This window comes from Acinonyx jubatus, chromosome A2, assembly GCF_027475565.1.
Source record: "Acinonyx jubatus isolate Ajub_Pintada_27869175 chromosome A2, VMU_Ajub_asm_v1.0, whole genome shotgun sequence".
NCBI classification, from domain to species: Eukaryota; Metazoa; Chordata; class Mammalia; order Carnivora; family Felidae; genus Acinonyx; species Acinonyx jubatus.
Window position 1 is genome coordinate 163,766,681 of NC_069383.1, and position 27,995 is coordinate 163,794,675.

At 43.4% G+C, this 27,995-nt stretch overlaps 1 protein-coding gene across 1 annotated transcript; it reads right to left on the reverse strand.

Moving 5' to 3' along the window:
* Nucleotides 1-4,848: 4,848 nt before the first annotated feature.
* ZNF556 (zinc finger protein 556) lies at nucleotides 4,849-27,017 on the reverse strand. Its single transcript, XM_027049254.2, has 5 exons — nucleotides 24,430-27,017; nucleotides 21,687-22,430; nucleotides 7,803-7,929; nucleotides 6,901-7,084; nucleotides 4,849-6,474 (listed from the first exon to the last, which is right to left on the reverse strand). The coding sequence occupies exons 2-5, from the start codon at nucleotides 22,119-22,121 to the stop codon at nucleotides 5,553-5,555; spliced, it is 1,668 nt and encodes a 555-aa protein (XP_026905055.2). The 5' UTR covers nucleotides 22,122-22,430; nucleotides 24,430-27,017; the 3' UTR covers nucleotides 4,849-5,552.
* Nucleotides 27,018-27,995: the final 978 nt, after the last annotated feature.

Genomic DNA, 27,995 nt, shown 5'->3' on the forward strand with positions numbered 1-27,995 from the left:
CAGTACAAAGTCTAAATGCTTATTGAAAGGCCAGGTTCATACAGACACACACACCTTCCCCTGGGGTGGCGGTGGGGTTCCCATTTATCCAAACACGCTCTTGGTTTCACATCCAAAGGTTATGTTTCCCGTGCCAAATACTACAGGGTTCCGCTGGCCCCCAAAGAGCCCTGCTGGAAAAGGGATGCCACGCTACAGAACCCTCATTGTGCACAAAGCCTGCCTGCCCCCACTCTAGCCCCGTGTCTTCATAACCTGACACCCAGAGCCTGCCACCCCAGAGAGTCAAGGGCCGCCGGCTCCAGCGCCTCGCTGTTGCAAGTTTCTGCCGGCAGAGGCCTCCTCGCCCCCTGACAACCCAGCTGGCCACGGCGGCGCTCTCCTGGACGTTCCCATCGCCGTCCTGTCCTCCCGGGCTCGGCTCCCGCCGCCGGGCCTGCGGCCTTTCCTGTCCACGGTCGCAGTCCAGCGCACCCACTGCATCCTGCCAGGGACAGCCAACGTCTCTGGAGCTCAGACATCCCGTTTCCGGGCGACGGGCAACGACTCCTGGGAAGGAGGTGACACCCAGAAGTTTGTAGATGGGCATGGGGGCGGGCCCCTCAGCACCCCAGCGCCACTCAGATACAGACTGCGCGTTCTCCACCTTCCAGAACACCTGCGGTCTCAGCTCCGCCACAGGAGGGACTCTCCGCGGCAGGAGCCTGCGCCTGCGACTGCGGCTGCGCAGGCCAGCCAATTCAGAACTCCCAGGTGACTCCGCGGCACCCATGTGACTGCATCCGCTTTGCATGTTGGGAGCACTGGAGGGGGGTGCGGGGGGGGGGGGGACATGATAATGTCTGAGGAGGCTCTTACTCTAAGCTACATTTCCCCAAGTGACCACGGGTGTGCAGCGGAAAGGGTTCCACAGATTCCACCTGGAGCCGTCAGGGAGTTTGGAACTGAGGAAACCCGGGGTGTTGACAGCGCTTGCGCGGCGCGGAGGAAACCTCCCCCCCCCCCCACCACCGGGGTGTTGACAGCGCATGCGCGGCGCTGCTTCGCACGTTTGGCCAGGCAGAGGCGAGAGACTGCGGAAGTGCGGGCGTGAGTGCGCACGCGCATGGCCGTGAGTATCGCGTCCTCCCTGGTGTGTCGCCCACGTGGTAGGTGTTGAGGCTGTGACCCATTCGAAGGAGAGTTTGGCCGGCAGTAGGTTATGAGTTCATGTGGGAGCCGCGGCTCTGGAGGAAGAATGTGGGTCGCTGGTTTACAGTGCTTCCTCTGGACTCCCCGTGCACCCACATGGAATTTCTGCGCAGGAATGCCTAGTGGAGCGCCCTCCAGTGTGCGTCAATAGCGGAGTTTGCAGCAGTGAAGGGCACAGTTGGGTTTGTCCCTGAGATGTCAGGTAGTCTGAACGGAGTTGCAGGTGGCCTCGGGACAGGACCCTATGCGTATGCCCAAGGAGTAGGAAACACCACCAGGCCGACTCCCCCCTCCCCGGAGGATTCCCTTGAGAACGCGGTGGAATTCCTTTTAAATTTCAAGCCACAGCATTCCCAGAGTTCTGGCCCAGGAAACCTGATGTAAACCTAGAGACCTATTGCTGGCTTTCCCTCTCTTCCCTCAGGTAAGGTGATGGAGGTGAGGACAGGTGTGACCCTGGAGTGTTTTCGAACTTCAGTTGAGGTTCCAAGAAAGGCCTGATGGGTCGCAAGTCTTTAGGAGGCGGAAAGCACTGTCCTTACAATCTAAAAATCAGGGTGTGAGTGAGTTTAAACTTCCCTTTAGCTCATAAGATAGTTTCGTATCTTTGTTTTCTAATAATTTATTTGAAAGACTAGAATTAGCCATTGTAAGTGTAGTGCTATGGGTTTTCATAAATTCACACTTTGTACCACCGTAGTTAAAATACAAAACACTCCATCTCTCACCTCCGAGAAAACAGCGTCCTAGTGCTCATTTGTTGACAAACTTTCCCCCATTCTTAACCCTGTCATCTGTTCTAGTTCCCTGTACCTTATTTTTTCCAGAATGGCATATAGATGTAGGCTTTTGAATACTGTGTTTAACATGTAATGTTACATTTTGAAATTTTAGTAATTGTACTTGTCCTCCAGAGTTCTGAGATTTCAAATTTTCAACAGTACCCAGTACACCTCGTGGCACACATTAGGCCTTCAAAATAGAGAGATCCATTATCCTTTTCAGGTGCGTAAGCTTAAGCAGGACCCTGCTTCCATTGCTTAACTTGCGTCACTTGTACAATTGGAAGGATGCTGGGAGAAGTCATTGAATGTGGTAATAAGGATTATGAAATGACACTCATCTCTGCTGTGCTACGAAAACAAGCGTTAGCATGGAGAAATGGACAAAGACTGGATTTCATTTGCCTTTTAATTAAGCACAGTACTGTTATATTTTTCTTTCCTAATATGTGTTGGAAGTCTAAGCATGTGGAAACAATACCCGTAAAAAGCAAAGTGGGCATTTGGGACTTTCATGGATTATTGAAACAAAAGCTTACACATTCTCCTCCTGTAAGTGGTCATTAAAATTTTCCTTGTTTGAGGATGTCTAATAAATTGGGATATCGCTCATATGATACCCCCAGTCTGCAGCTCATTTCACTGATTCCTGGATAGCTTTCCCTTTTACCATCGCTACCTCTTCTCCTTGCTTCTATTAGGAAATCAGAGTGGGCTTGCATAGCTATTGCTCTGCTCACAGAAGACTTGAGGGGTTAGAAGTATGAGGGTAATGTGAAGCTTCCTTAAACTATGAGAAACTGATTTTCTTCAGAACAAATCTCAGTCCACATGCCGGAGTCCCAAAATGATAGTAACAAATATATGAGGCAATTTCTTTTTTTTAATATGAAATTTATTGTCAAATTGGTTTCCATATAACACCCAGTGCTCATCCCAACAGGTGTCCTCCTCAATACCCATCACCCACCCTCCCCTCATTCCTACCCCCCATCAACCCTCAGATTGTTCTAAAAGTTATATGAGGCCATTTCAAATTCTTTCATGAGGATGTTAAATACAAACACCCATACAGCATGCTTCAAATCAATATGAACTGCCTGGTCCCAAATACCAGTGCCCAGTCTCATCAACATATATAACACACCCTGAAATTTTTAACCATTGTGAAAATGAGGGTGAACTATATCTGTAATTTTATGGGAACTGATTAGTGTTAACTCCACGAGTGGAGGATTGTTTCTGTATCATCACCCACTATTTACCAACACTTCTGAGCAGTTCCAGAAAGTATCTAAGGCATACTAAGTGGTGTAAGTATACATGAATCAATGGTGCCTTCATTCACGGAGGCCTCTCTTCTTCGATCTGTGTGCCTATTATCTCGTCATGGTTTATATTTTACTTCACTTTGCTTTTATATCATCCAATAAAGTTTAAGATATTTTCTCATGAGAATCTTTTTATATCACTTGCTAGACTTACTACTTCATTAAATTGGTAAAACCATTCTTTAAGGTTTTTACTATTGTGAATAAGAAGTTACATTGATAACATTGTAACAATACACAAAGTAAGATTTGTTAGGATGAAAACTGTCTACATTTGTATGCACCTGGTAACATCGACTCAAAATTTACAATTCTTAAATTCACAAAGTTACCAAGTTTCGACAACTCATCGATGCAATGTTTTAATATCTTTTAAGTGAATTAAAGACATTGACATTTATTAGTATACATTTTAAAACAATTAACAGAATATTCCTCAAACATTTTATACATTTATATAGTGCACAACTCATATGGAAACAGTCAATTGAATAGTTCTCATCAACACTGAATTTGTTCAACCAAAAAAAAACTCACACTGCGTCTAATCACACATAATCGATCTTAATAATGGAACACATCCCGAGGGATTGGATTTAGTGCTGGGTAACAGAAAACCCACACTGTCTACCCAATATGTCAGTAATGCTGATTTATTTTATAGAAATGCTGGGTCAGGACAGCTGCTCAATGATGCTGTAGGGAAACACAGTCCCATATGTTCTTATGGATGCACCACTGCAGGCACACAGAAGCATGAGAAGTATTATGAGAATGAGATGTTCACTATACAAATCAGACTTTATATGAATATGTTAAGATCTAGGGAAAAGGGGTCAGAGCATTAGATGAGATCAACGGCCATGACATCCTACTCAGTGGCCTGGTGGACAGTGTAGGGCTTTCAGGAAAATGCAACCTGTGGACCTCTGACCGTGGATGTGCTTCCATGCTGGAAAAGCTGGTAGGGTGTCTGTAAAAGCCTACACCTCTGACAAAGTAGAAGTCACGCAGTTGGTATTTGTTTTGAAGGTGCTTTTGATTGGCAAGGCCGGCAATCAGGAAAATAAGCTGGAGATGGCACCCACGGAGTCCCTACGCGTCTGTCTATCTCCCTATAGAGTGGTGGCTCAATACACTGAAAAGCGCTTCTTTCAAATCTCATGCAAGCTGGGCTATTACAGAATTCTATCATGGAACCATATAGAGAAAGCATCCTGGGAAGTGGTAGTTCCTAGCCCTTCCTATGTTGCGAGGACACATTCCAAGAGAACCATATCCACCTCTAGATTTCACTGTCTTCTTCATTCAAATGTATTGTCCACTTCCTAACCAGAAGCTAGGACAAAGAGCATACAGCAACAGACGGAAATAACAATTCATACGAAACTATACTCTTGCAAGCTCTCTGCATACCTACAAATTTCTAGCCAATTACATATTCACAAATTTGCAAGCCAGCAAAATGGAATAATGGAATAACGATCCTCTGGCCAAAAAAAAAAAAAAAATGTGTTGAGAACATATACCTTATGATGTAAGTAAAGAAGTGTCAACTTTAAGTGTCAAGTTGTAAGTTCTCTCAGGAAGATAGTAAAATGGAATATATGTATGTAATGGGAAAGTGATGCCCAGCTTGGAACATACGTGGCCAGTAAGAAAATCCAAACAAATACCAACGTCACATTAGTCTAAAGGCCCCATACTTACAGAACAATTTTAAAACTATATAAAATTAAACCTAATGCATATTTAAAACACATCAACCACCCGTGGGTGAATCACACTTCAAAATGGATGCAGAAATATTAACTGAATTCATGAAGGGGGAGAAAACCTACAATATATCAAAATTCATGTACTGTGTAGATGTACTCAGAATACTTGAGAATTTTCATCTCAATGTTTAGTTGAACGAGACATGGAAATTCACTTGCCAGAGGTCCACATTAAGGATGAGATACTGAGCACTACTGTGTAACTTTTATAATATTTCTCTTCTGGTGTGGATTTTCCAAACTATTTTACATGAATTAATATGCACTAGGTTTTCTTATATTTAGAAACTTTGACTGTGAGTTCTCACATGACTACGAAACGCTTTGAGACAACTGAAAGTTTTCCCACATTTTTCACACGTCTGAGGTTTCTCTCTAGTCTTTATCCTTATGGTTTTAGAAGGATTGGGACCAACTGAAGGCTTTCCCATATTTTTCACACTTAAAGGGTTTTTCTCTAGTCTGCATTCTTACATTTTTGGAAGGATGACTGAAAGCTTTCCCACATTGCTTGCATTTATGGGTTTCTCACCACTGTGCTTTCTGTCATGTTTGTGTAAGGATGAGGACCAACCAAACGCTTTCCCACATTTTTCACACTCGTAGCGTTTCTCTTCAGTGTGCGTTCTTACATTTTTGGAAGGATGAGGGCCAACTGAAGGCCTTCCCACGTTGCTTATGTTTACACGTTTCTCTCCAGTGTGCATTCGGACATGTTTGTGTAGGGATGAGGGCCAACCAAACGCTTTCCCACATTTTTCACATTTATAGGGTTTCTCTCCATTGTGAATTCTCACATGTCTCTGAAAGGATGTGAGCCAACAGTAGGCTTTCCCACACTGCTTACATTCATAGGGTTTCTCTCCAGTGTGCATTATCATATGTACTCGAAAGGATTTGGGACAGCTAAAGCCTTTCCCACACTGCTTACATTCATAGGGCTTCCCACCATTGTGCATCATCACATGTACGCGGAAGGATTTGGGGCAACTGAAGGCTTTCCCACATTCCTTACATTCATAGGGTTTCTCTCCAGTGTGACTCCTTATATGTCCAGTGAGGGAGTGGGAACGGATAAATGTTTTCCCACAAAGTTTACAGGCATAGGGTTTCTCTCCACTGTGAGTTTTCACATGATTCCTTAGGTAGGAAGAACAACTGAACGCTTTCCCACATTCCTCACACTGATATAGTTTGCGTCCAGTATGACTTCTTTTGTGCCTCTTAAGGGATGAACGATGCCTGAAGACTTTTCCACACTGAATACACTCATACAGTTTTACTCCAGTAGGCGTTTTCTTGTACAGCGTAAGACTTGGAATATGGTTGATGGTTTCTCCACATGTATTACCTTTGCTACTGTCACAGAGTCTCTCCACCATATGATTTCTGCTAAAAAAAAAAAAATGGAGGGGGCACATTATTAATGGTTTGTGTATTAATTATTTATTAATATTTGTTAATGAGCTCGAGGGTTACATTTCTACCATTTTTCTGTCTAAATATAGGTTTTCTGTCCTGTCGGAATTAGTTCAAGGTGGAATAAACTAAATGCTCTGAGAATGGGCTGAGGCACAGCCCATTACTACAACAGCATTTCTCATATGTACGGTTCCCTGGTCATTGTTTTCCACCAAATTATTTTTCAAACGCTTAATGTCTGAGTCACATGAAGGAAAAAAAGGGAGGGAATGATTTGTGAATAAACAAATCTGGAGCTAGGTTTATGGGTCTCTTGTTTTTGTTTTTGTTTTTTAATTTCATGAAATAGTAAGATTCTCTACTGTGATATTGCATTTTCTCCTAAATGCAACTCACCTCAAATGTCTCCCCTGGTTGTTGTGCTTATCTTCAATGCACTGGTCTTCCCAATTTTCTCCAAAAAGGGAGGTCCAGGAATCATTTTTTGTGAACCTTGCTATTTTCTGCTCATTGGATAATTTTTCTCCAAAAATAACCTGCTGAGAAGTGGACCCATTGGTTCTAAGTTGATTCTCATCATCTAAAACAAAACAGTGAATAAATCTTATGAAAAAGGCAACTGTGAGAAAAGAAATACATTCAGGAGTTCAGTGTTTCAAAACTTAATTATTAAGAGACACAAGAGGGGTTCCTGGGTGGCTCAGTTGGTCAATTATCTGATTCTTGATTTCAGCTCAGGTCATGCTCTCACATTTCATGGGTTCAACCCCCACACTGGGCTCCACATTGTCAGTGACAGAGAACACTGTTAGTGTGAGCCTGATTGGGATTCTCTCTCTCTCTCTCTCTCTCTCTCTCTCTCTCCCTCTCCCTCTCCCTCTCTCACTGCCCCTCCCTGCTCATGCATGCTCTCTCTCTCTTAAAATAAATAAATAAAATTAAAACAAAGAGGCACAAGAAGTCAAAATAGTAGGCAATTTAATATGCATGGAAAAAAACACAAGGTTTCAAACAACAAGCTTCTTCATGCCCACAAAGTGACCCACGGGTATATACACATACTGAGGACAGTGAAGAATGCTGTCTTTTAAACAAGAAAGGAAGAAAAACACAGGTCAATATATAGATTTTTACCGTCACTGAGAAACTGTTAGATTCTAGGTCTGTGACGGCTGTGATCACGCCTGTCTTATTTTCCAATGCGTCTTCCTTCCGCATTCCAGATTTTGAAATGGGCTTAATGAATGAGAAATAGTTGTTATCGAAATAACTAAGTGAAGGATTGATGCCACCCTTACCTACTGTGACCAGGTTCCTGAAGGTTTCTAGCATCACATCTTTGTAGAGCTTTTTCTGAGCAGGTTTCAGCAGGGCCCACTCCTCTTGGGTGAAGTCCACAACCACATCCTCAAAGACCACTGAGTCCTAAAACAAACCACAGATGTGTAGGAGAATGGGTAATACAGGGGAAGTGGACTCAAATTCACAGGAAGTTCCAACAAGATTCTATGGTCTCCCCACATCTAATCTACATCCACACTCACTTTCTGTATCATGGTCTTAACACACCACTAATACATTGAACTTGTCCCTCTCTCCATTTTTACTGTGACCCTTCCTGTGTGATCCCTGCCTTTTCACAGAGTCTAGAATAGTCCAAAACACATTGGAAAAATTAGAGAAATGCTATACAAATGAAACAAATATTTCCATTTTATGACCACCAATTCCTTGTGACAAAAACTATTTCATCTGTCTCCTTATTGCCCACCGCATTGGTCAGCACTGCATAGGTCCCAAGTTCAAATTGAAACGGGACTCTAATAAACAAAAATGCACTGAAGTTTTTCCTTCATTTCCCCTCACCAACAAGAGGCCCAAGGTGGAAACCCAACTTGCAACGTGGGCCAGCCGATCCTGTGTCTGGATGTACTCTAGGCAATTCAAAGTAGATATGTCCAACTAGGAGCATGAAGGCATTTTTCCTGGAGAAATGCTAATATTAACTTATATGTGTATTATTTATGTATATCATTTATCACAGAATCAGTTGCTACTCTTTCTTCCTTTGTGTGCCCTTGAGACAGAAGAGGTATTGAGAAAGAGGAGGAAAGAGGAAGACAAGATAACTCAGAAGGAGGGAAGAAGGCATGAAAACTTAGACCTTTCCATAATACCCACATTCATAAACCTTGGTGTCGGTATGCATTAATTTTGAGTACACACACACGCACGTGCACACTGAGGTTCTAAGATGCCAAAATAGCTCTTTCCACCCAAGATTTCTGGTGCCTTGATCTTGGACTTCCCAGCCTCCATACGTGAGGCTTCCCATTTCTCCAATGTGAGAAATACATTTCTGTCATTTCTAAGCCACTCTTTGGTGTTTTGTTATAGCAGCCTGAATGGGACGAAGACACATAGCCAGAGACTGGAGCAAAGTGAGATGGGAAGTAAGTCAAGAATGGTGGGGAGTGCTGGGAGGTTGGGCCCATCATCTTGTGGGGAACTAGTCAGATTCGATTCTGTGAGAACTGTGGAGCTACTTCAGGCTTTTGCACAGAGGAGTGGTCTCCTCTCTAGCTTTAATGATCCATCACTTGTGTTGAGACCAGACTATGGGGAATGGATGTAGAGACCAGAACACCTGTTAAGAAAATAAAGCCATAACCGGGTGAGAGGAAGGTGGGTCGGCCGGGGTGGTCACAGTGGAATGTACAGGGGAAATATTGGGAAGGGCTACAGATTCCTGATGGACTGAAGTTGGGGCAAGACAGAATGAGAGGAGTTGATGACGCTGATTATGTCTCACAATAAAAACTGAAATAATGGGGGCGGCTGGGTGGCTTAGTCAGTTAAGCGTCTCCCTTCAGCTCAGGTCATGATCTCATGGTTCCTAAGTTCAAGCCCACATTGGGCTCACTTCTTCCACATGGAGCCTGCTTCAGATCTTCTATCCCCCCCTCTCTGCCCCTCCCCCACTTGTGCTCTCTCAAGAATACAAATAAAACATGTAAAAAATCTCAAAAAAAAAAAACCCCAAAACCCTGGAAAGATGGAGTTTCCATGAACTGAGATGTAGAAGGCCATATGTAGACTAAGGTCTTGGGGAGAGGATGAGAAGTTCCTAACAGGCAATACCAACATGGGAATAACAATAAGACATCCGAGTGGACACATTCATTAATAATGTCTTCAGGAGCACCGGTCAGAATGGCAAAAATCTGAAAACACCCAAGTAGCCACTAGTAACAGAGTTAATAAATAATGGTGGTATATCCTTGCAAGTGAATACAAGAGAGCAATTAAAGGTTAATTAACTATTATTACCACACAGAAGACCGTGAAATAACTTTAAACAAAAGGAATCTTACCTAAAATCTACACTGCGATTCCATTTACATGCAACGTGGGACATGCAAAATTAGAGTATCTTTATTTAATGCTGCATACACAGGTGCTAAAAGAGCGGACACTGCCTTCACACCATTCAAGATATTGGTTACATCTAGAGAGTGAGGAGGGTCACTGGGAATCATTTCCAGTGGGGTGTCTGATGTCAAGCACTGTTTTAGCTCTAGGGCTGGATTTTACTTCACAGGTGTTTATTTTTTATTATTGCTATAGACTGTCCAATATGTCTTATGTACGTTTCTGCATGTATGTTATACTTTGCAATGAAACATGGTAATCAATTAACACAACTTACCTGACATCATCTTAAGAATTATAGAAAATGATTTTATACTGTTCAACAGAAACACATGAAAAAAAAAACTCATACTGCAGGGGAACCAATGGTAAGACGCATAGCCCAATAAAGAGCATAGTGGTGGGGGGTGGGAAGATTATTCAAAAAGGAAAATATAGGGGCCCTTGGGTGGCTCAGTCGGTTAAGCATCTGAGTCTTGATCTCAGCTCAGGTCATGACCTCACAGTTTGTGAGTCTGAGCCCTGCGTTGGGCTCTCTGCACTGGCAGTAGGGAGCCTGCTTGGGATTCTCTCTCTCCCGCTCTCTGCCCCTCTCCTGCTTGCATGTGTGTGCATGCACATGCTCTCTCTCAAAATAAATAAACTTTTAAAGAAGGAATGTATAAACGGTGTGAAGTTTTTCTACCAAAAAAAAATGTACAAAACTAAGTTCCTCTTGCCTCACTCCTGGTCAACATTACATGAAAAAGCCAATCCAGTGCCACAAGAAAATAAACAAATGTGCAGAATTACAAAAGAATAAAAAAGATCACTGTTATCCTTAGCACTAAGAAGCCTCTGCACAGGACCCCGACAGAACAAGAAGAACCACAAAATAAGATTTTTAGCACGATTCTAGAATAGATACACAGGACGAAAATAAAACTCAGCACCTTTCCATTTCATAACAACATTAAGTTGGAAAATTCATGTCAAAAAGTGAACACGAAAGCCATCAGTTCAAGCCTCTGGAAACAATCCTTACTAAGGACATAGAGCTGAAGAAACGAGTATTCAAGAAACTATGCGAATTCAGTACCAGAAATTAACAGTTTGGTATTTGAACCAAGACCACTCCCTCTCTCCCTAGACTTCCTTTTCTGACTGCAGCCGAGAACACAGGACCCCTGTCCACACAGCTCCCAGCCAGAAAAGGGGGGCGTCAGCATTTCTCATCCTGCCCCAGTTAGCTGCTGCTGAGTTTAAGCTCCAAGCAAGTGCAGTCGACAGGAGGGCCTCTCTACTTCCGCCAGCCCCCGCTTGTAGAATGGGGGCTCTACAGTGGGTACAGGGGATGCTGAGAATACGGGGACCTGATTGTTCTTGTTTTGCCTAAGGCGGAGGTTCCGCACCCAGGAGAGGCAAGCTGAGAAGACATCAAGCAAATGCTCTTCCTCCACTTAATGCTCAGCTTTTTTTTTTTTAACACGTATTTATTTTTGAGAGACAGAGCATGAGCGGGGGAGGGGCAGAGAGAGGAGGAGACACAGAATCCGAAGCAGGCTCCAGGCTCTGAGCCATCAGCACAGAGCCCGACGCGGGGCTTGAACTCACAGACCGCGAGATCATGACCTGAGCCGAAGTCCGACACCTAACCGACTGAGCCACCCAGGCGCCCCAATGCTCAGCTCTTAAAGTGGACTTGTCACTCAGGTGGAGGTGTGCCATTGTCCCCACTTCAACGCAGCCCTCTGGCTCAGAGATTCTTGACGAGGAGGAAACGCAGGCTGTAAAACAGCTCCTAGTCTTTCCCCCCAAAGAACTGACTTCATTTACAACAGAACATGGAGATTCCCAAGCCTAAGGCTGCTCTCAAAAACAGTGGAAGTTGTAGTGAAAGGCAACAGGGAAGAGATTCAAGATACAGGCAAAACTGTGGCCCCCTTGTTTTCAGGGGACAAATAGGGAAAGAGGAAGCTGGGAGGAGCCCCTCAGGGGTCTGAACGATCAACAAACACTAACCTGTGCAGCCATTCCTTCAAAGGAGTCCAAATTTGACTGGATTAGTCGATAGAGCAATGTACGCACCATGGCATGTTCAAAACAATAAAACAGTCAGCCTACAACTAGTGGAGATTAACAGCTAACAGCGGTTGGTCGAGAAAAAAATGAAGAAAACCCTGCCAACACTACTGCCATCCCAGGGTGACTGAGGAGAAACATCAGAGGCCTACTACTGAAGGGGTTGGGAGGAGAGTGAAATAGACTTGACTAAAATAATCCAGCCAGTCCCCAAGCAAACACAAATAAACAACAGTCAGGAAGCCCAGAAGACAGGGGCCAGTACCCAAAGTTGCTACAATATATTATCTATAGTGTCCAGTTTCCAACAAAAAATTACAAGGCATGCAAAGAAAAAGGACACTGTGACCCTTACAGCAGAAAAATAAGCAGGGGTCGGGGGGCACCTGGGTGGCTCAGTTGGTTAAGCGCCCGACTCCAGCTCAGGTCATGATCTCACGGTTCCCAAGTTCAAGCCCCGCTCCAGTCTCTGTGCTGACAGCTCAGAGCCTGGCGCCTGCTTTGGACTCTGTGTCTCCCTCTTTCTCTGCCCCTTCCCTGCTGGTGCTCTGTCCCTCTCAAAAATAAATAAAAATATTTTTTAAAAATTGTTTTAAAAAAGAAAAAATAAGCAGGAAACAAATAGCAAACAGATGTTGGTTTACAGAAGGGTTCAAAGTAACTTATAAATATGTTCAAAGAACTAAAGGAAACAATGATTAAAGATGTAAAGGAATATATGATAACAGTGATGCACCAAATAATGTCAAAAAGAGATCGAAATTATTCTAAACGAACCAAATGAAAATTCTGGGGTTGAAAAGCACAATAACTTTTGTATCCCTTGCCTCTGGAGACATGTCCAGTAAGAAACTGCTATGGCTGAGGTCAAACAGGTTGCTGCCTATGTTTTCCTTTATGATTTTGATGGTTTTGTCTCAAATGTAAGTTTTTCATCCATTTTGAATTTATTTTTGTGTATGGTGTAAAGAAAGTGGTCCAGTTTCATTCTTCTGCATGTGGCTGTCCAGTTTTCCCAACACCATTTGTTGAAGTGACTTTTTTCCATTGGCTATTCTTTCCTGTTTTATTGAAGCTTAACTGGTCTTCATACAGTTGTGGGTCCATTTCTGGGTTTCCTATTCTCTTCCATTGACCTATGTATCTGTTCTTGTGCCAGCATCATACTGTCTGGATGACTACAGCTTTGTAACATAGCTTGAAGTCTGGAATTGTCATGCCTGCAGTTTTGTTTTTCTTTTTCAGGATTGCTTTGGCTGTTTGGGGTCTTTTGTGCTGAGCGTGGAGCCTGCTCAATATTCTCTCTTTTGCCCTCTGCCCCTCCCCGCTGCTCATGCTGTCTCTAAAAATAAAAAATAATAATTAAAAAGGAAATGCAGGGGCGCCTGGGTTGCTCAGTCGGTTAAGTGGCCGACTTCGGCTCAGGTCATGATCTTGCGGTCCGTGAGTTCGAGCCCCGCGTCGGGCTCTGTGCTGACGGCTCGGAGCCTGGAGCCTGTTTCAGATTCTGTGTCTCCCTCTCTCTGACCCTCCCCCGTTCATGCTCTGTCTCTCTGTCTCAAAAATAAATAAACGTTAAAAAAATTAAAAAAAAAAGGAAATGCAACAGATTTCTATCGATTTCATATCGTGCAACTTTGCTCAATTCACGTATCAGTTCTAGCAAATTTTTGGTGGAGTCTTTTAGGTTTTGTACAGAGTATCATGTCATCTGCAAACAGTTAAAGTTTGACTTCTTCCTTGCTGATTTGGGTGCCTTTTATTTCTTTTGGTTGTCTGATTGTACTTTCAGTACTATGTTAAATCAACGAAACTAAAAGGCAGCCTACAGAACAGGAGAAGATATTTGCAAATGATAAAGGGTTAGTATCAGATAAAGATCTCATAAAGGGTTAGTATCCAAAATCTATAAAGAACTTATCAAATTCAACACCCAAAAAATAAATAATCCAGTTAAGAAATGGGCACAAGACACGAACAGACATTTTTCCAAAGAAGACATACAGATGGCTAACAGACACATAGAAAGATGCTCAACATCACTCATCACCAGGGAAATACAAATCAAAACCATGACAAGATACCACCTCACATCTGTCAGAATGGCTAAAATTAACAACTCAGAAAACAACAGATGTTGGCAAGGACGTGGAGAAAGGGGAACCTTTTCACACTGTTGGTGGGAATGCAAACTGATGCAGGCACTCTGGTAATAGTATGAGGTTCCTCAAAAAGTTAGGGGCGCCTGGGTGGCTCAGTCGGTTGAGCGTCCGACTTCGGCTCAGGTCATGATCTCACAGTCTGTGAGTTCGAGCCCCGCATCGGGCTCTATGCTGATGGCTCAGAGCCTGGAGCCTGCTTCGGATTCTGTGTCTCCCTCTCTCTCTGACCCTCCCCCGCTCATGCTCTGTCTCTCTCTCTCTGTCAAAAATAAATAAAACATTTAAAAAAATTTTTTAAGTTAAAAATAGAACTAACTGGGATACCTGGGTGGCTCAGTTGATTGAGTGTCCAACTTGGGCTCAGGTCATGATCTCACAGTTCATGAGTTTGAGCCCCGCATCAGGCTTGCTGCTCTCAGCACATAACCCACTTTGGATCTTCTGCCCTCCTCTCTCTCTGTTCCTCCCCACTCACGCTCTTTGTCTCTCAAAAATCAATAAAACATTAAAAACAATTTTTAATAGAACTACCCTATGACCCAGCAATTGCACCACTAGATTTTTACCCAGAGGATACAAAAGTACTGATTCAAAGGGGCACATGTAACCCAAAGTTTATAGTAGCATTATCAACAAGAGCCAAACTATGGAAACATCCCACATGTCAATCAACTGATGAACGGATAAAGAAGATGTGGTATATACATACAATGGAATATTACTCAGCCGTCAAAAAGAATGAAATCTTGCCGTTTGCAATGACCTGGATGGAGCTAGAGTGTATTATGCTAAGCAAAATAAGTCAGTCAGAGAGAGACAAATACCATATGATTTCACTCATATGTGGAAAACAAAACAGATGAACACAGGGGAAGAAAGGAAAAAAAAAAGAGAGAGGGAAGCAAACCATAAGAGACTCTTAACTACAGAGAAGAAACCGAGGGTTGGTGGATGGAAGTGCACGGTGGTGGTCTAAATGGGTGATGGGCATTAAGGAGGGTAGTTGTGATGAGCACTGGGTGTTATATGTAAGGGACGAGTCACTAAAGTCTGCAGCTATATGTTACTATATATGTTAACTACACAGGATTTAAATTACAACTTGAAAGAAAGAAAGAAAGAGAGAGAGAGAGAGAGAGAGAGAAAGAAAGAAAGAAAGAAAGAAAGAAAGAAAGAAAGAAAGAAAGAAAGAAAGAAAGAAAAGGCACAATAACGGAAAAAAGTCATCGGAGACACTCAACCATAGACTTGAACTTGTGAGAGAAAGAACTACAAAGTATGTTATTCCATTCACATGAAACGTCCAGAATAAGAAATTCTCAAGAAGCAAAAAGTACCTTAGTGGTTATTTATGGCTGGGAGTAAGAAGGAAGGTGATAGATAAATGGTCTGAGGTTTCTTTTGAGATGATGAAAATGAACTAAAGTTGACTCTGGTGAGAACTATGAATAAACAGACCACTGAATTCTACACTTTAAGTTGGTGAATTTTATGGTATGTATAGTATGTAAGTTACATCTTGGTAAAGGTCATTTTAAGCCAGCGCATAATAAAGAATTCTAATGAAGGGTATAAAAAGATTCTAATGGACAAAAACCTTCAACTCTATTGGATAATATCAAAGTAAAATGCATGGAAAAGCCGTACATGTTCTTTGAAAGAACTCAATGCCATGAGGATGTCAGCTCCCCCAAAAGAAACCCGTAGTAGTCTTTATAAAGTTCCATTAAATCCTCAGACCTGATTTTCCAGAACTTCACAAAAACAACGTCTCGAAAGTTTAAAGTTCTCCAGAGAACAAATGTCCAAAAAAAGGGGGGAAAAAGTTTCTTAAGAACATGATAGGGGCTTTCCAAATGCATGAAGGAATTTGAAACCACAGTAATATGGCCAGTATGTTATTAGTAGAGGATAAACCAATAGATTCATGGAAAGGGAAAGAATCCTGAAGAGACCCTATGCGTATGGAAATTCGATTAATGACAGAACAGGCATCGCAAAGCAGTGACAGAAATGCTGTATACTTTAATATACAGGTCAGGGAGAAATTAGCATCCAACTAGGAAAAATGCTTGGTATTGCCATCTAGTCCATGGGCAATAATCAATTTACTCTAGATTTAAATGCAAAAGACATAACTAGAACTCTTTCAGAAGTTAAAGGGAAAGGTTTTTATGATGTAAGAATAGGGGATTTTTTCTTAAATAAAATTTATAAGTATAAAAGATTATTATAATTAAAATTATAACCATAAAATGTTTACATATAAAACTTTCCTTAAATAATAAAAAAAGAGTAAGCTATAAAGGAAGAAACTGATGATTACAACCCTACTAAAGTTAAGAAACTGAAAAGGTAAACCACAATTCGAGATAAATATACTTGCAACACATACAAATATAAAAATGTGTGTGTAAAGCAAAACGGAATGGTCAAACAAATGAATGAGAAATCACAAAATGGTTAAAACATGTATCACAAAAGATGTAAGACTACATATGAGAAAAGAGTCAACCTCGTTGTCAGTGAGCAAATAGAATAAAATCTTGTTTCATACCAAGAAGGGCAAAAATTACTAAATTAGATCATGTTGGGTATTGATGGTCACATGGAACAAATAAGCAGTTATGTACAGATGTTTAGAGAATCAACTGGTACATTCCATTGGAATTTCCTAATAAATCTGAACTTGGCCATGATCCACAATCTAGAGATTTTCCTCCAGTATGTCGTAAATGTACCATGCATTTGCACTCGTACACTGAAACAAGACTCATGGGAGTGGCATTTTTCACAAAAGCAAAAAAAAAAAAAAACTTCAAAAACCCAAATCCCATAAGCACTGGAATGGAAGGAAGAATGATGGCAGTTTCAGACAGCAGCATGTATGAAACAAACTGAGGCAAAGAACCCTGGGGAAGCCTTTTCAGCGTAATTCCATTAATATTTATTTATTCAAAGTCCCGAAGGGATAAAAGTAAGCAGAACACTGCTTAGTAAAAAAAACATAAAAGGTAAAGGCATGAAGATTAAGCAAAGAAACAAACAGTAGTTACCGATGGGACAAGACCGTCATTTAGGGAGGGTCATGGCAGGAGTCTCTACCCAAGACCGATTTATGAATCTAGATGGTGAGTCTATGGATGTTTACACCATGATTAGTTTTAAAACGTCCAATAAAACTTTGTATGTGTGCTAAATACGATAAATTTCACCATAAAATTTAAAGCATCAATTAAGGTTGGAAAATTATATGCTTTTTGTATGTTTGCTTACCACGTAACATGAAAAAGTTTGATTAATGAACTTAAATAGAAAAATATTACATGCAGATCGATTGCCTAATTAGAACTGGTTGCATAAACTTGAAAATCAAAGACATCTGTCATTGCTACGAAAAGGTCTGCAGAATTAGCAATAGAACAAATAAGAAAAGTGTGCTGCACGTGTACGTCATGTCACCTTTCCTATAACAAAAGAAAAACTCTTGCACTTTTAATCGTTTTTATAGAAAGAAACACTGACAAAAATGCACAAGAAATCATTAAAACTAGTTGTCTGAAGGTGGCTGGGGCAGGACCAGCACGGACCACAGTATGCTGGCAGGGGATTGTCTTAAGTTAGATTTTCAATGTTTTACAGATTTTTTTAACCTTTGCATCCATTATTTACTTTACAGAAAGAGAAATCTATATCAATTATATTTTGCTTTTTAATGGTTTTTATTTTTATTTGGGAACCACTTTTCCATATAAGAAGTTATGTTAAGATTTAATCCTGTGAAAATTAATAGAGCAAAGTCTCACTAAAATGGAGTGGAGAGAAAAACAGTAATAATAAATGAAAAAATAAAAACCCAAAAGAAAAACAAAACAAAACAAAACAAAAGATAAAATGGAGTCAGGGGACCAGAAGGGGTAACCACACCACTCCACGTCAATTACAGGAAAGAACTGTCAATTACAGGCCGAGAGATGTCCATTGCATCTCCTATAAGAAATTGACTACCCCTAGGGGCGACGGGGTGGCTCAGTCGATAAGCCTCCGACTTCAGCTCAGGTCATGCACTCATGGTTGGTGAGTTCCAACTCCGTGTCGGGCTCTGTGCTGACCTCTCAGAGCCTGGACCCTGCTTCAGATTCTGTGTCTCCCTCTCTCTCTGCCCCTCCCCTGATCACACTCTTTCTCTGTCTCAAAAATAAATAAACATTAAAAAAAAAAAAGAAAGAAAGAAAGAAAGAAAGAAATTGACTACCCCTAGGGCACCTGGCTGGCCTAGGTGCATGAGACTCTTGATCTTGGGATTGTGAGTTTGAGCCTCACGTTGAGCAAAGAGCCTACTTACAAAAATCTTAAAAATGAAATAAAAAATAAGAATGGAGGATCCTTTACAGAAAAAGAAAAGAAATTGACTACCCCTATAATTCATCAAGAAAAACTGCCATCAACAACTCAGAGAAACTGTCATCACCCTGAACTCTTGCCTCTGTCCAATGGACTTTTGTCCAAAACAATCCCTCCCAACTTCCTCCTTGTCCATAAAATAATGTTGTTCTTTTGTTTGTTGGGTGTGCCTAGGGTTTTGCTGTCCTCGCAGGTCCCAAATTGCAATTTATATTCCAAATAAATCCATTTTTGCTGATAAAATAACTGACTTATTTTTAAGGTTAAGAATCCCCTGAAAGTTAAAGTTTATGAAAATGAAATATCTCAAACATCTTTACAACTAAAATGACAGGTGACACCGTCATTATTTGCATTTCCACTCCATCTCAGTTGAGGAACTATTTTCAAAAATGAGTAGAATACTTTGCACATCAGGGGTTTGGATCCAACCTATTCAATGCACTAGGATTTTCAAGGATTTGCACATCCAAAGGTAATTTTCCTCATATCAATTAAAATAAGAATTGTCTTGGGAATAGTACATTTGAAACTTCATAACTCTATAGAGACAATCACTGATATAAAAAAAAATATGGGAAAAGTGAAAAATTAACCTGAGAGTTTACTCTTTTTTTTTAATTTTTTTTCAACGTTTATTTATTTTGGGGACAGAGAGAGACAGAGCATGAACGGGGGAGGGGCAGAGAGAGAGGGAGACACAGAATCGGAAACAGGCTCCAGGCTCTGAGCCATCAGCCCAGAGCCCGATGCGGGGCTCGAACTCACGGACCGCGAGATCGTGACCTGGCTGAAGTCGGACGCTTAACCGACTGCGCCACCCAGGCGCCCCAAGAGAGTTTAAATACACCCATCTCCTATCTGGAAGTCCTCTTGTCAAAAAAAAGGAAGAAAAATTCTGTATGCTTTCAGAATTCTCTTCTATTGTATCTCTCAATCCATTTCTACTCACCCAAGAAAATAAAAATCTTACAACACTCAAATAGGGAAATCAAAAGGCCAAAGTTTTAGGGAGACTGGAGTTATATGGCAGCAACATTCAGTACAGAAATCAGAAGGGATGAAATTCAAACATTTCCATTGGCTCAGATAGAGCCACTGACTTATCCACCATTCCCAAAGAACACCCACCAGGTTCAAGAAGGTGAAACACACCCACAGGCTTGGGGTCCAGAACCTCACTGCAGAAATGCCAGCCTTCTGCTGGATCAGTCCCCAGCGATGGAGATAGGGTGACCTGAGCAGACACAGGGATGAACTCTGGAGCTCCACACACCCTCCACTCCCCTCCCTGCAGTGCGGAAATGCTCCCTCTCCAGGCTTCAGTTCTCACTACCCAGGAAACTCTTGGCTGGAGCCAGTTTAAAGTTCTAACCCAAATGATCCCCCAAATTCATAACTCTTTCTCCCCCAACCACGCACATTTTTCAGTGCCCTGCAGCATTTCTAGGTACACACATTCCTCCTGCGGATGGTGTGGACAGGCTGGGACATGAGCACAGAAGAGAAGCTCCAGAAAAAAACCATTTCATTCTCTCTCTCTCTCTCTCTCTCTCTCTGATATCTCATGATTGGCCTTACTTAGCTTGGAGTCACTGGGCAGGGCCCCTATCCCCACTTGAGGTAGTCACTCTTGTTGGACCCTATTGATTTAAATGACACAAACTCAGTGTTTGAGGAATCCGGCAACATCACTCAAACCCAGTGTTCATGTATAAAGGAGAGAGAAGACGAAAGAAGAAAACCCACAATGGGTCTAATGACTTTTTAAATGACTCAAGAAGAAAACCCACAAGTATCTGTTCCTTTCAGAGAAAATAAAGATGTCACTTTATTATTTCCATGGGAATAAAATGCTTTATAAACAATCACATTTCAACATGTGATGCAAATTTCACGAAATAGGATTTAGCATTAATCTCTGAAATCCAATAATACCAGACAGAATAAAATTATCCACAGTCATATATTCCCCACCCAGTAAACAAAAAATAGCTGACATTTTGGTGAGTCTTTGTAACTCACCAATTAATAGGCCAAGCTTTTGTGTGTGTGTAAATGCATTCATTTTTATGCATTCATAATGCAAGAGAAGCTTTCTCTATTTCTCTTAGATTCTTTTCCCCAGTAGCATCCTCGAGGCTAAGCCCTGGAACTCCATTTGTCGTCACCAAAAAGAAAACAACAGATGTGAGAAACTTAACCACACATGCTCAAGGAGAGGAAAAAAAAAAAAGGCACAAAAGAATTTTTAACAAATGGTATGTAAGACTAGATCTTTTTATTATTATTTCTGAACTTGAACCTTCCCGTTTCTTTGGAATTATTTTTATCTAATCTTTCTATTAATTAAATGTATTTTACATTTACTGACAAATCTCAGGCTCGAATAACCAAATAAATCTTTGCAAGGTGACAAACTCAGGGCGGGGCAGTGCAGAACGGGAACACTGAGATGACTCAAGGGTCAAGCACGGCCATCCTACCACGTGGGACATCCACCCCCCAACACCTGTTCTCTGAAATGCTCGCTGAACAGCCTCCCAAAGGGCACTGGCTCCTGTCCCACTGCGGGTCTGCAGTGCACTTTGCTTTGCAGGTTGCAGCACCAACTCACTGGGTTTTCTTTGTCCTTCGGGTTTTTCATCCTTCACCGTGAGAATCCAGGGGGCAGGAACCATTCCTCTCTTCCCTTCCATACCAGCATCTGGTCAACTGACAACTAACGTCCCTCCAGGAAATGAGAACTGGGGTCGAGGTCACCTAGGGATCCAGGACATACCAGGGGATCTCTCCGAGCCCAGGACCCCAAGCAGGACTCCCCGCACTCCTCACTCGTCCCCTAAGGCTCTCTTGTAGGAGGAGCTAACTCCGGGCTGAGATTCCCCGACCCCCGGGTGGATAGCAAGCTGTGCTCATCTGGTCACCCCAGGCAGTCCTGAGAACCCCAGACCCGCGCGGGGATGGGACAGGACGCTGGGACCCAACCCCGCGGCCAAGGACAGAAACTCGGGTCAGACCCTGGAGAGGGGTTGGGGAGAGGAACCCGGGCCGCGGCCACCTCCAGACGGTACCGGCTGTTGAACAAGCCCCTCCCGGTCTCGGCCGACCTCGCGCACTCACCATCTCGCGGCCTCGCTGCAGGCTCTCCTGGCGTCCTCCCCGTGGCTCCATGGCCCAGGCAGGTGAGCGCGACGCCGACCCAGACACCTGCAGCCGCACGGGGCAGGTGCACACTAGCGCCTCTGGCGGTCTCAGAGCCCAGCCCACACGGCTGGGAGCCCGCCCGCGGTTCTGATTGGACGGTGCTCCGAGGCCGCGGACCCTGATTGGACACGGCTTGCAGACCCCGCCCCAGCCCTCCCAACCAGATAATCCACCACCCTCGCCCCAGGGCCCCCGACGGGACGATTCAGCACGACTGCAACACGAGTGGCTGGCCCCTTCCGGCTGGTCACAGTAGGGACACTTGGGTACAAGTAGAACCAGCTCTAGTTCCCCCAAGGACTTCGGCGTCTTCCCGCAGGTCTGCGGCACCTCCTGTTTCCAGACTCCCATTTCCCCACCGAGCAATACCTCTCTGTCCAGAGAAGGAGGGGTGCCCAATCCCGGCTGGGCTGGGACAAGACAGGACAGGAGGCCCTGGTGTCCTCCAGGGGTCAGAGGTTGGCTTGGGACTGCAAGGTCACCCTTGGGTCTGGGCTCTTTAAGAACACAGACATTTGGGGGCACCTGCGTGGCTCAGTCGGTTGAGCGTCTGACTTGGCCTTAGGTTATGATCTCACCGCTTTTGAGTTCGAGCCCCACATCAGGCTCTTGTGCTGACAGCCCAGAACCTGGAGCCTGCTTCGGATTCTGTGTCTCTCTCTTAAAAATAAAAAATAAAAAAAAAAAAAACATAAAATTTTTTTTTTTTTTTAACACACATACATTTGATCGTGACTTCACCACGTGCAGTGCAGGGTCTGGATACGTTTTGATATTTGGCCCTTGACACCGTTGTGGCCTCACCCATGCTTCCCCACCCCCCTCATCTGCTGCTTTAGATCAGGAAACTGCAGCCTGCAAGTGCCAGGTGCTAGCGAGGAATTTGAACCCCACAGCCTGAAACTGGGCTCAAGATCTTTTCTCAGAAGGACCACAAGTTACCGGACATGTTCATTAAAATCCTCAGCTTCACATTCTACACTAAAAGGAAATTATTTGCAGATCCATGTTTTAGTATATCCCTAGAGAACTTTGAAATGTGAACGGTTATGCTATCCCTCAGGCCATTTAACTGATAGAAGAAAATAGCAAAAGCTTATATAAATTTGGCATGGACCCAGAAGTTTAATATGCTGAACAGATTGAGTCAAAATTCCTAGTGCATTTAATATGCTTCCCTTTTCTGAAAATACCTCCCAGTTTAAGAGCTAGTGGAAGGACACTCTATGGCATATCTTATTTACAAAGTTGAAGAAATTCATATTTTATGGTTTGCAAAAAGTATTGTCCGCTTTCATAAAAATTAGAGCTCAGAGAAGTAGCATGTAGAAGAGAGGCTTCTCATTAAAAATATATTTCTCATTTGATTTATAAAGTATTAAAAATTAGATATGGTTAATATACTTGTTTATTGTTTATAAATGAACACCAAGTTTTAAATAATCAGCACGAGGTTTAGAAATCTGCCTTAAAACTCTCTCCTAGCATACCCTCCAGAATTCGTGTCCATTTGCCCCCTCCAAATTCCAATTTTATTAGTTTTTGTACCTATGACCAGTTTTTCTTTATGTAAAGAGAAGCAATTTCAACTACGTTTTTTCTCCTCTTAGATATATTAAGGTAACATGGTTACACACTGGTATATGCTTCAACTTTATTCAATTAGAAATAAATTCCTGCAGCTCATTTCATATCAAGGTGCATACAATGGTATAAATTCGTGTAACCAGTTCTCTCTAGACACTGGGCTCATACTTAATCTGTTGCTACTCAAATGAATATAAGGGCAAGTTAAATGGGCTCAGTTAAAAGACTTGTGAATACCTTCCAAACAGACTGAAACCAAAACGAGGTAGGTGGTCAGATAATACAGTAAAACAAATATCTTTAAATTGTACTTTTTTTCACATGTAAACAATTCTTTAAATTTGTGTAGCATGTCTCATACTTTGCAAACATTGCATAAAACATTTTATCTTAAGTTTATTTTTTTAAGTTTACTTATTTATTTTGAGAGAGAGAGAGGGAGAGAGAGATGGAGAGGGAGGGGCAAGAAGAGAGGAAGAGAGAGAATCCCAAGTTCAGCACGGAGTCCAGCTTGGGGCTCAATCTCACCACCATGAGATCATGACCTGAACCGAAATCAAGAGTCAGTTGCTTAACCAACTGAGCCACACAGGTGCCCCAATTTTATCTTAAGTTTAAATATTAATATTGTAGGGGTGCCTGGGTAACTCAGTTGGTTGATGGCCCAACTCTTGATTTTGGCTCAGGTCGTGATCCCAGGGACCTGGGATCCAGCCCCGCATGGGGCTCTGCACTGAGCATAGAGCCTGCTTGAGACTTCTCTCTCTCTCTCTCTCTCTCCCCCCCCCACCCCCCTTTGTTCCTCCCCTACTTGCACACATGCTCTCTAAAATTAAAACAATAAATATTAATATTATATAAACTCTGTAGTTTGGAACAATCATCGGTAGACTTTGGGCAGATATTAGACCCCAGTGTGTCCACCCTTCATTTCCCTCCTACTCCCAGATGTGACCAGTATTTGGAATTTTATAGTTATTCTTCAGAGCTTTACTACGACTCATCACTAAGTAGTGTTTTGTCTAACTCTGCCTTTTTTGAGCTTTTCATGAAAAGATAGGAATAGAATTACCTGGAACATGGTCGTCATTGATTTCCTTGCCTCAGTCTGTTTCACGCATGCAGGCATCTGTGGCTGGGGGTGACCCAATTTACTCATCCTTTCCAGTGCTTATAGTTTCGGGGCTCTTTCATGTGTATGTTTTCCTGGCGTGGAAAATGCTGCTCCTATCATTCTTGTCTCGATTTCCAAGTGGCAGTTCATAACAAATCCTCTACACATTGGAGAAAAACTACTGAATTGGAGACTATGGATAATTTCAAATTATAGGAAATGCCAATGGGATGTGTGAATCAACACTCCCACTATTCTTGCATAAGATGATTGACCACACTGCAACTGTTGAATATTTGCCTATATAGTCCATGTGAAACAGGATTGCCTCGTGTGTCTTGCTTTTTACTAATTACCAATGATATCGAGCACTTTGTAGGTCTTTCGTCTGTGTAATCTTTATCATTTTCTTACTTTTAATTCATTTGTATGCTTATTGGTTTCTTCTGATTTCTTCATATACTCTGGATATGCATCTTTTTCATTTGTACGTATTGCAAATATTGTCTCCCAGACTGTGGTTTATCTTTGTACCCCCTTTATTCTACATTTCAGTGGTCTGTAATGAGTTTTAATAGTTTAATTTCTCATTCTCTTCCTTTGTAGCTTACTATTTTTTCTTATGTAAGAAAACTCCCCATATTCCAAAGTCACAAAAACTTGCCATAACTTCCAAGAGTGTTCTAGCTTCCTCCTTCACGTAAATCTTCAGTAAGTTGATTATCATACATGGAGTTGACAGATTTATTACTCCCTTTTAAATAATCCTTTGTTACTGTCCATGTGTTAACATATCCATAATTTTTACCACTGGGCAGCAATGCCTGCTTCGTCTTCTTGGTAAAATATGATAATAAAATATGATAATATTTTATAACATGGAAACATTTTTATCCCTGAAACGAGCTCCAGTTTTTGGTAGGTATCTAATAAATTGAGAATTTATACTGTCCAATATCCCATTTGTAACTTAGTCCTCATTCAAAACTGAGTTTTCTAGTTTATTATGATCACAGTCATGGTTTCATGGACACGTATATGTATCAAAGCATTTATGCATAAGGAGAGCCTGGGTGGCTCGGTCATTAAGCATCCAACTCTTGATTTCAGCTCAGGTCCATGATCTCCTGATTCAGGAGATCGAGCCCCACATCAGGCTCTGTGCTGACAGCAGAGTCTGCTTGGGATGCTCTCTCTGCCCTGCCCCCACACTTCTCTCAAAATAAAGAAACCTTAAAACTTACTTATATACCTGAATTTTATTTCATTTCACTGATTACTGAATAAACCTAAAAAGTTGGCTTGATCCCAACCTTTCCATTTCATGCAGTATGGAGCTTGCACAAACTTACTAAAAATAATCGTAAAGGTTTCCAGTTTTTGCACACGTAGGAATTTAATACACGATAATTATGTGCCTCTTAGAAGTTAAGTAGAGCCCGCTTGTAAATCTGCACCTGACAGGCCTTTATATTTCATTACACACATACTGGGGAGCCCATACATAGGCACAAAAAAACCACTACCGCATGCAGTGAGACAGGCACTGACACTCCTGCCTGGACACAGGGACCATCATCACCAGGATGATGGAACACATGGAACCTATCAGACAGACACATGTGGCCCTGCAGACAAATATACAGAATCACCCAGCCTTCATCACTGGAAATACCGATGGCACCCCCAAGCACACATCCTAGGCACACCCTCAGAGATAACGGTCCCAGAGGAAGACTCTCCCAGAGGCACACACAGCTCAGGACCTCAGCACACCCCTCCCCTCGCTTTGTTTCTTCTTTTGAGGAATCACCACCATCCGCACAGTGCGTATGTTATTTACATCCTTTGTATTTTCTGTATCCTAGAACGTCCGCTTCAAGGGGATTGTGATATTTTGCCTGTTCTGTTCACGACGGAACCTATACTACGATCGGTTACACGGGAAAAATCAAGAAACACCCATGGACTGTCCGGGCCCAACAGACGCAAGAACGCAGGTGGTGGCGCACCACCGTCATCGTCGAGCTACGCCCACTGCAACTTCCGGAAGTGAACTGGTTTTCGCGCCCAGCCCGCGCGGCAGAGGCCCCCACACCCAAACGCAGGTGCTTCAACCAGCCTGGTGCAGAGGGGCGTTCCTGAGCCATCACTGGCCACCTAAGAACTGACGAACGGGGACTCTGAGCCCCTGAGGCTCAGTGGTCAGACACGACTGCGACAACGATGCCCCAGGCCCTCCCAGAGAGCTGCGATCCTTCCAGGAACAGGCCCTTCTTCACTCGCGTCTGTCCCCTCGTTCAGCCACAGGCCCTCCACGGCCGTCACCTCTGACGCCATCACCTCGGCTGCAGCGTCCTCCTGCACCCGTCGCGAGGACTCCGTCGGACTTCAGGGGCCTTCCCCGACAGTCAGCGCTGTCCGAGCACAGGAGGATGCGAGCGGACGGAGGCCTCAGGAGCTAGGGCCACCGGGCCAACCGCCACTAACTCACGGCCCACCAGAAACCGGGGTTGGGGGAGAGGGGGCGGGACTCCCACCGCTTCCGTTACCACACCCGCCTTGAACCCCTTCGCGGGTCGCCACCTCCAGTGGGTGCGCCTGCGCAGTTCAGCGAAGACCCACTCCCAGGAGTCTCCAGGGCACAGGGGCTTTCCACGCAGGCCAGCGCTGCATGCTGGGAAAAACCTGAGTGGCTGGACTCCCAGCATCCGAGGGGCCTCCTTCCGGAACTACGTTTCCCACAGGCCCATGGGCTGCGTCCTGTGCCGTCGAGGCTCCACTCGAGAAGAAGTGCGCGTGCGCCGTGGCTTCTGGGAGGCCCAGAAGACCTGCCCTGGAGCCTGAGGATAAGGGACGCGCGGTGGTGCGTAGTGGGCGTCTTGCGGGCGCAGAGTGTCAGACCTGAGAAAGAGGAGAAGTCCCTTCGGTGACTGTGGGGGAGTGGGTGTGACAAGCAGTTTTGAGACCCTGAGAGGTGTGATTGTACTTGCGGGTAGTGAGATGTGTATGGGGCTGCGGGAGTTGCAATGGCTGGGAGTCGTTTTGTACCCACAGCGTGTGTTCTGCCACCGCTTCTTCTTCCCTCTGGGCTCGCCGCCACGTGGGGCTGCTGCAGTGGTCCCAAGGGATGTCGGGATGAATACTGGCGTTTCCCAGCAAGAAGGCGGGGGACTCGCTTGATGGCAGGTTTAGAGCTGGAAAGGCGTGATGCTGATGCCTAAGAATTCAAGACAGGCCCTGGAGAGTCACGATGCTGGTGCCCAAGGGTTAGGACGCCCCCAGGTAGGGTCCTCCTTGGGGAACAACCGAGGGGTCCACCTTCAGGTTTCAGAACCAGAGCGTTGCTGAAGGTCTGATCCAAAGAGCCTGGTGTCAGATCAAACATGGATTCCAGACGAGGTCTTACTTCCCTCCAGGTATGTGTGTGAGGCGACGGCCCTAGACAGTGTTTTCTAACTACTAACTGGCTTCCCAAAAGGGCCTGACAAGTCCTTTCCACATTATGAAATTCTTCCCAAGAT

What these genes read in the sequence shown, in the direction of transcription:
- ZNF556 (XM_027049254.2), bottom strand. Translation starts at nt 22,121, where the DNA reads ATGGGAGTCTGGAAACAGGAGGTGCCGCAGACCTGCGGGAAGACGCCG. An exon ending in TGCAGCGAGGCCGCGAGATG is followed by an intron (nt 7,930 to 21,686) that starts GTGAGTGCGCGA and finishes GGTTTGTTTTAG; the next exon opens with GACTCAGTGGTCTTTGAGGA. An exon ending in AACCAGGGGAGACATTTGAG is followed by an intron (nt 6,475 to 6,900) that starts GTGAGTTGCATT and finishes TTTTTTTTTTAG; the next exon opens with CAGAAATCATATGGTGGAGA.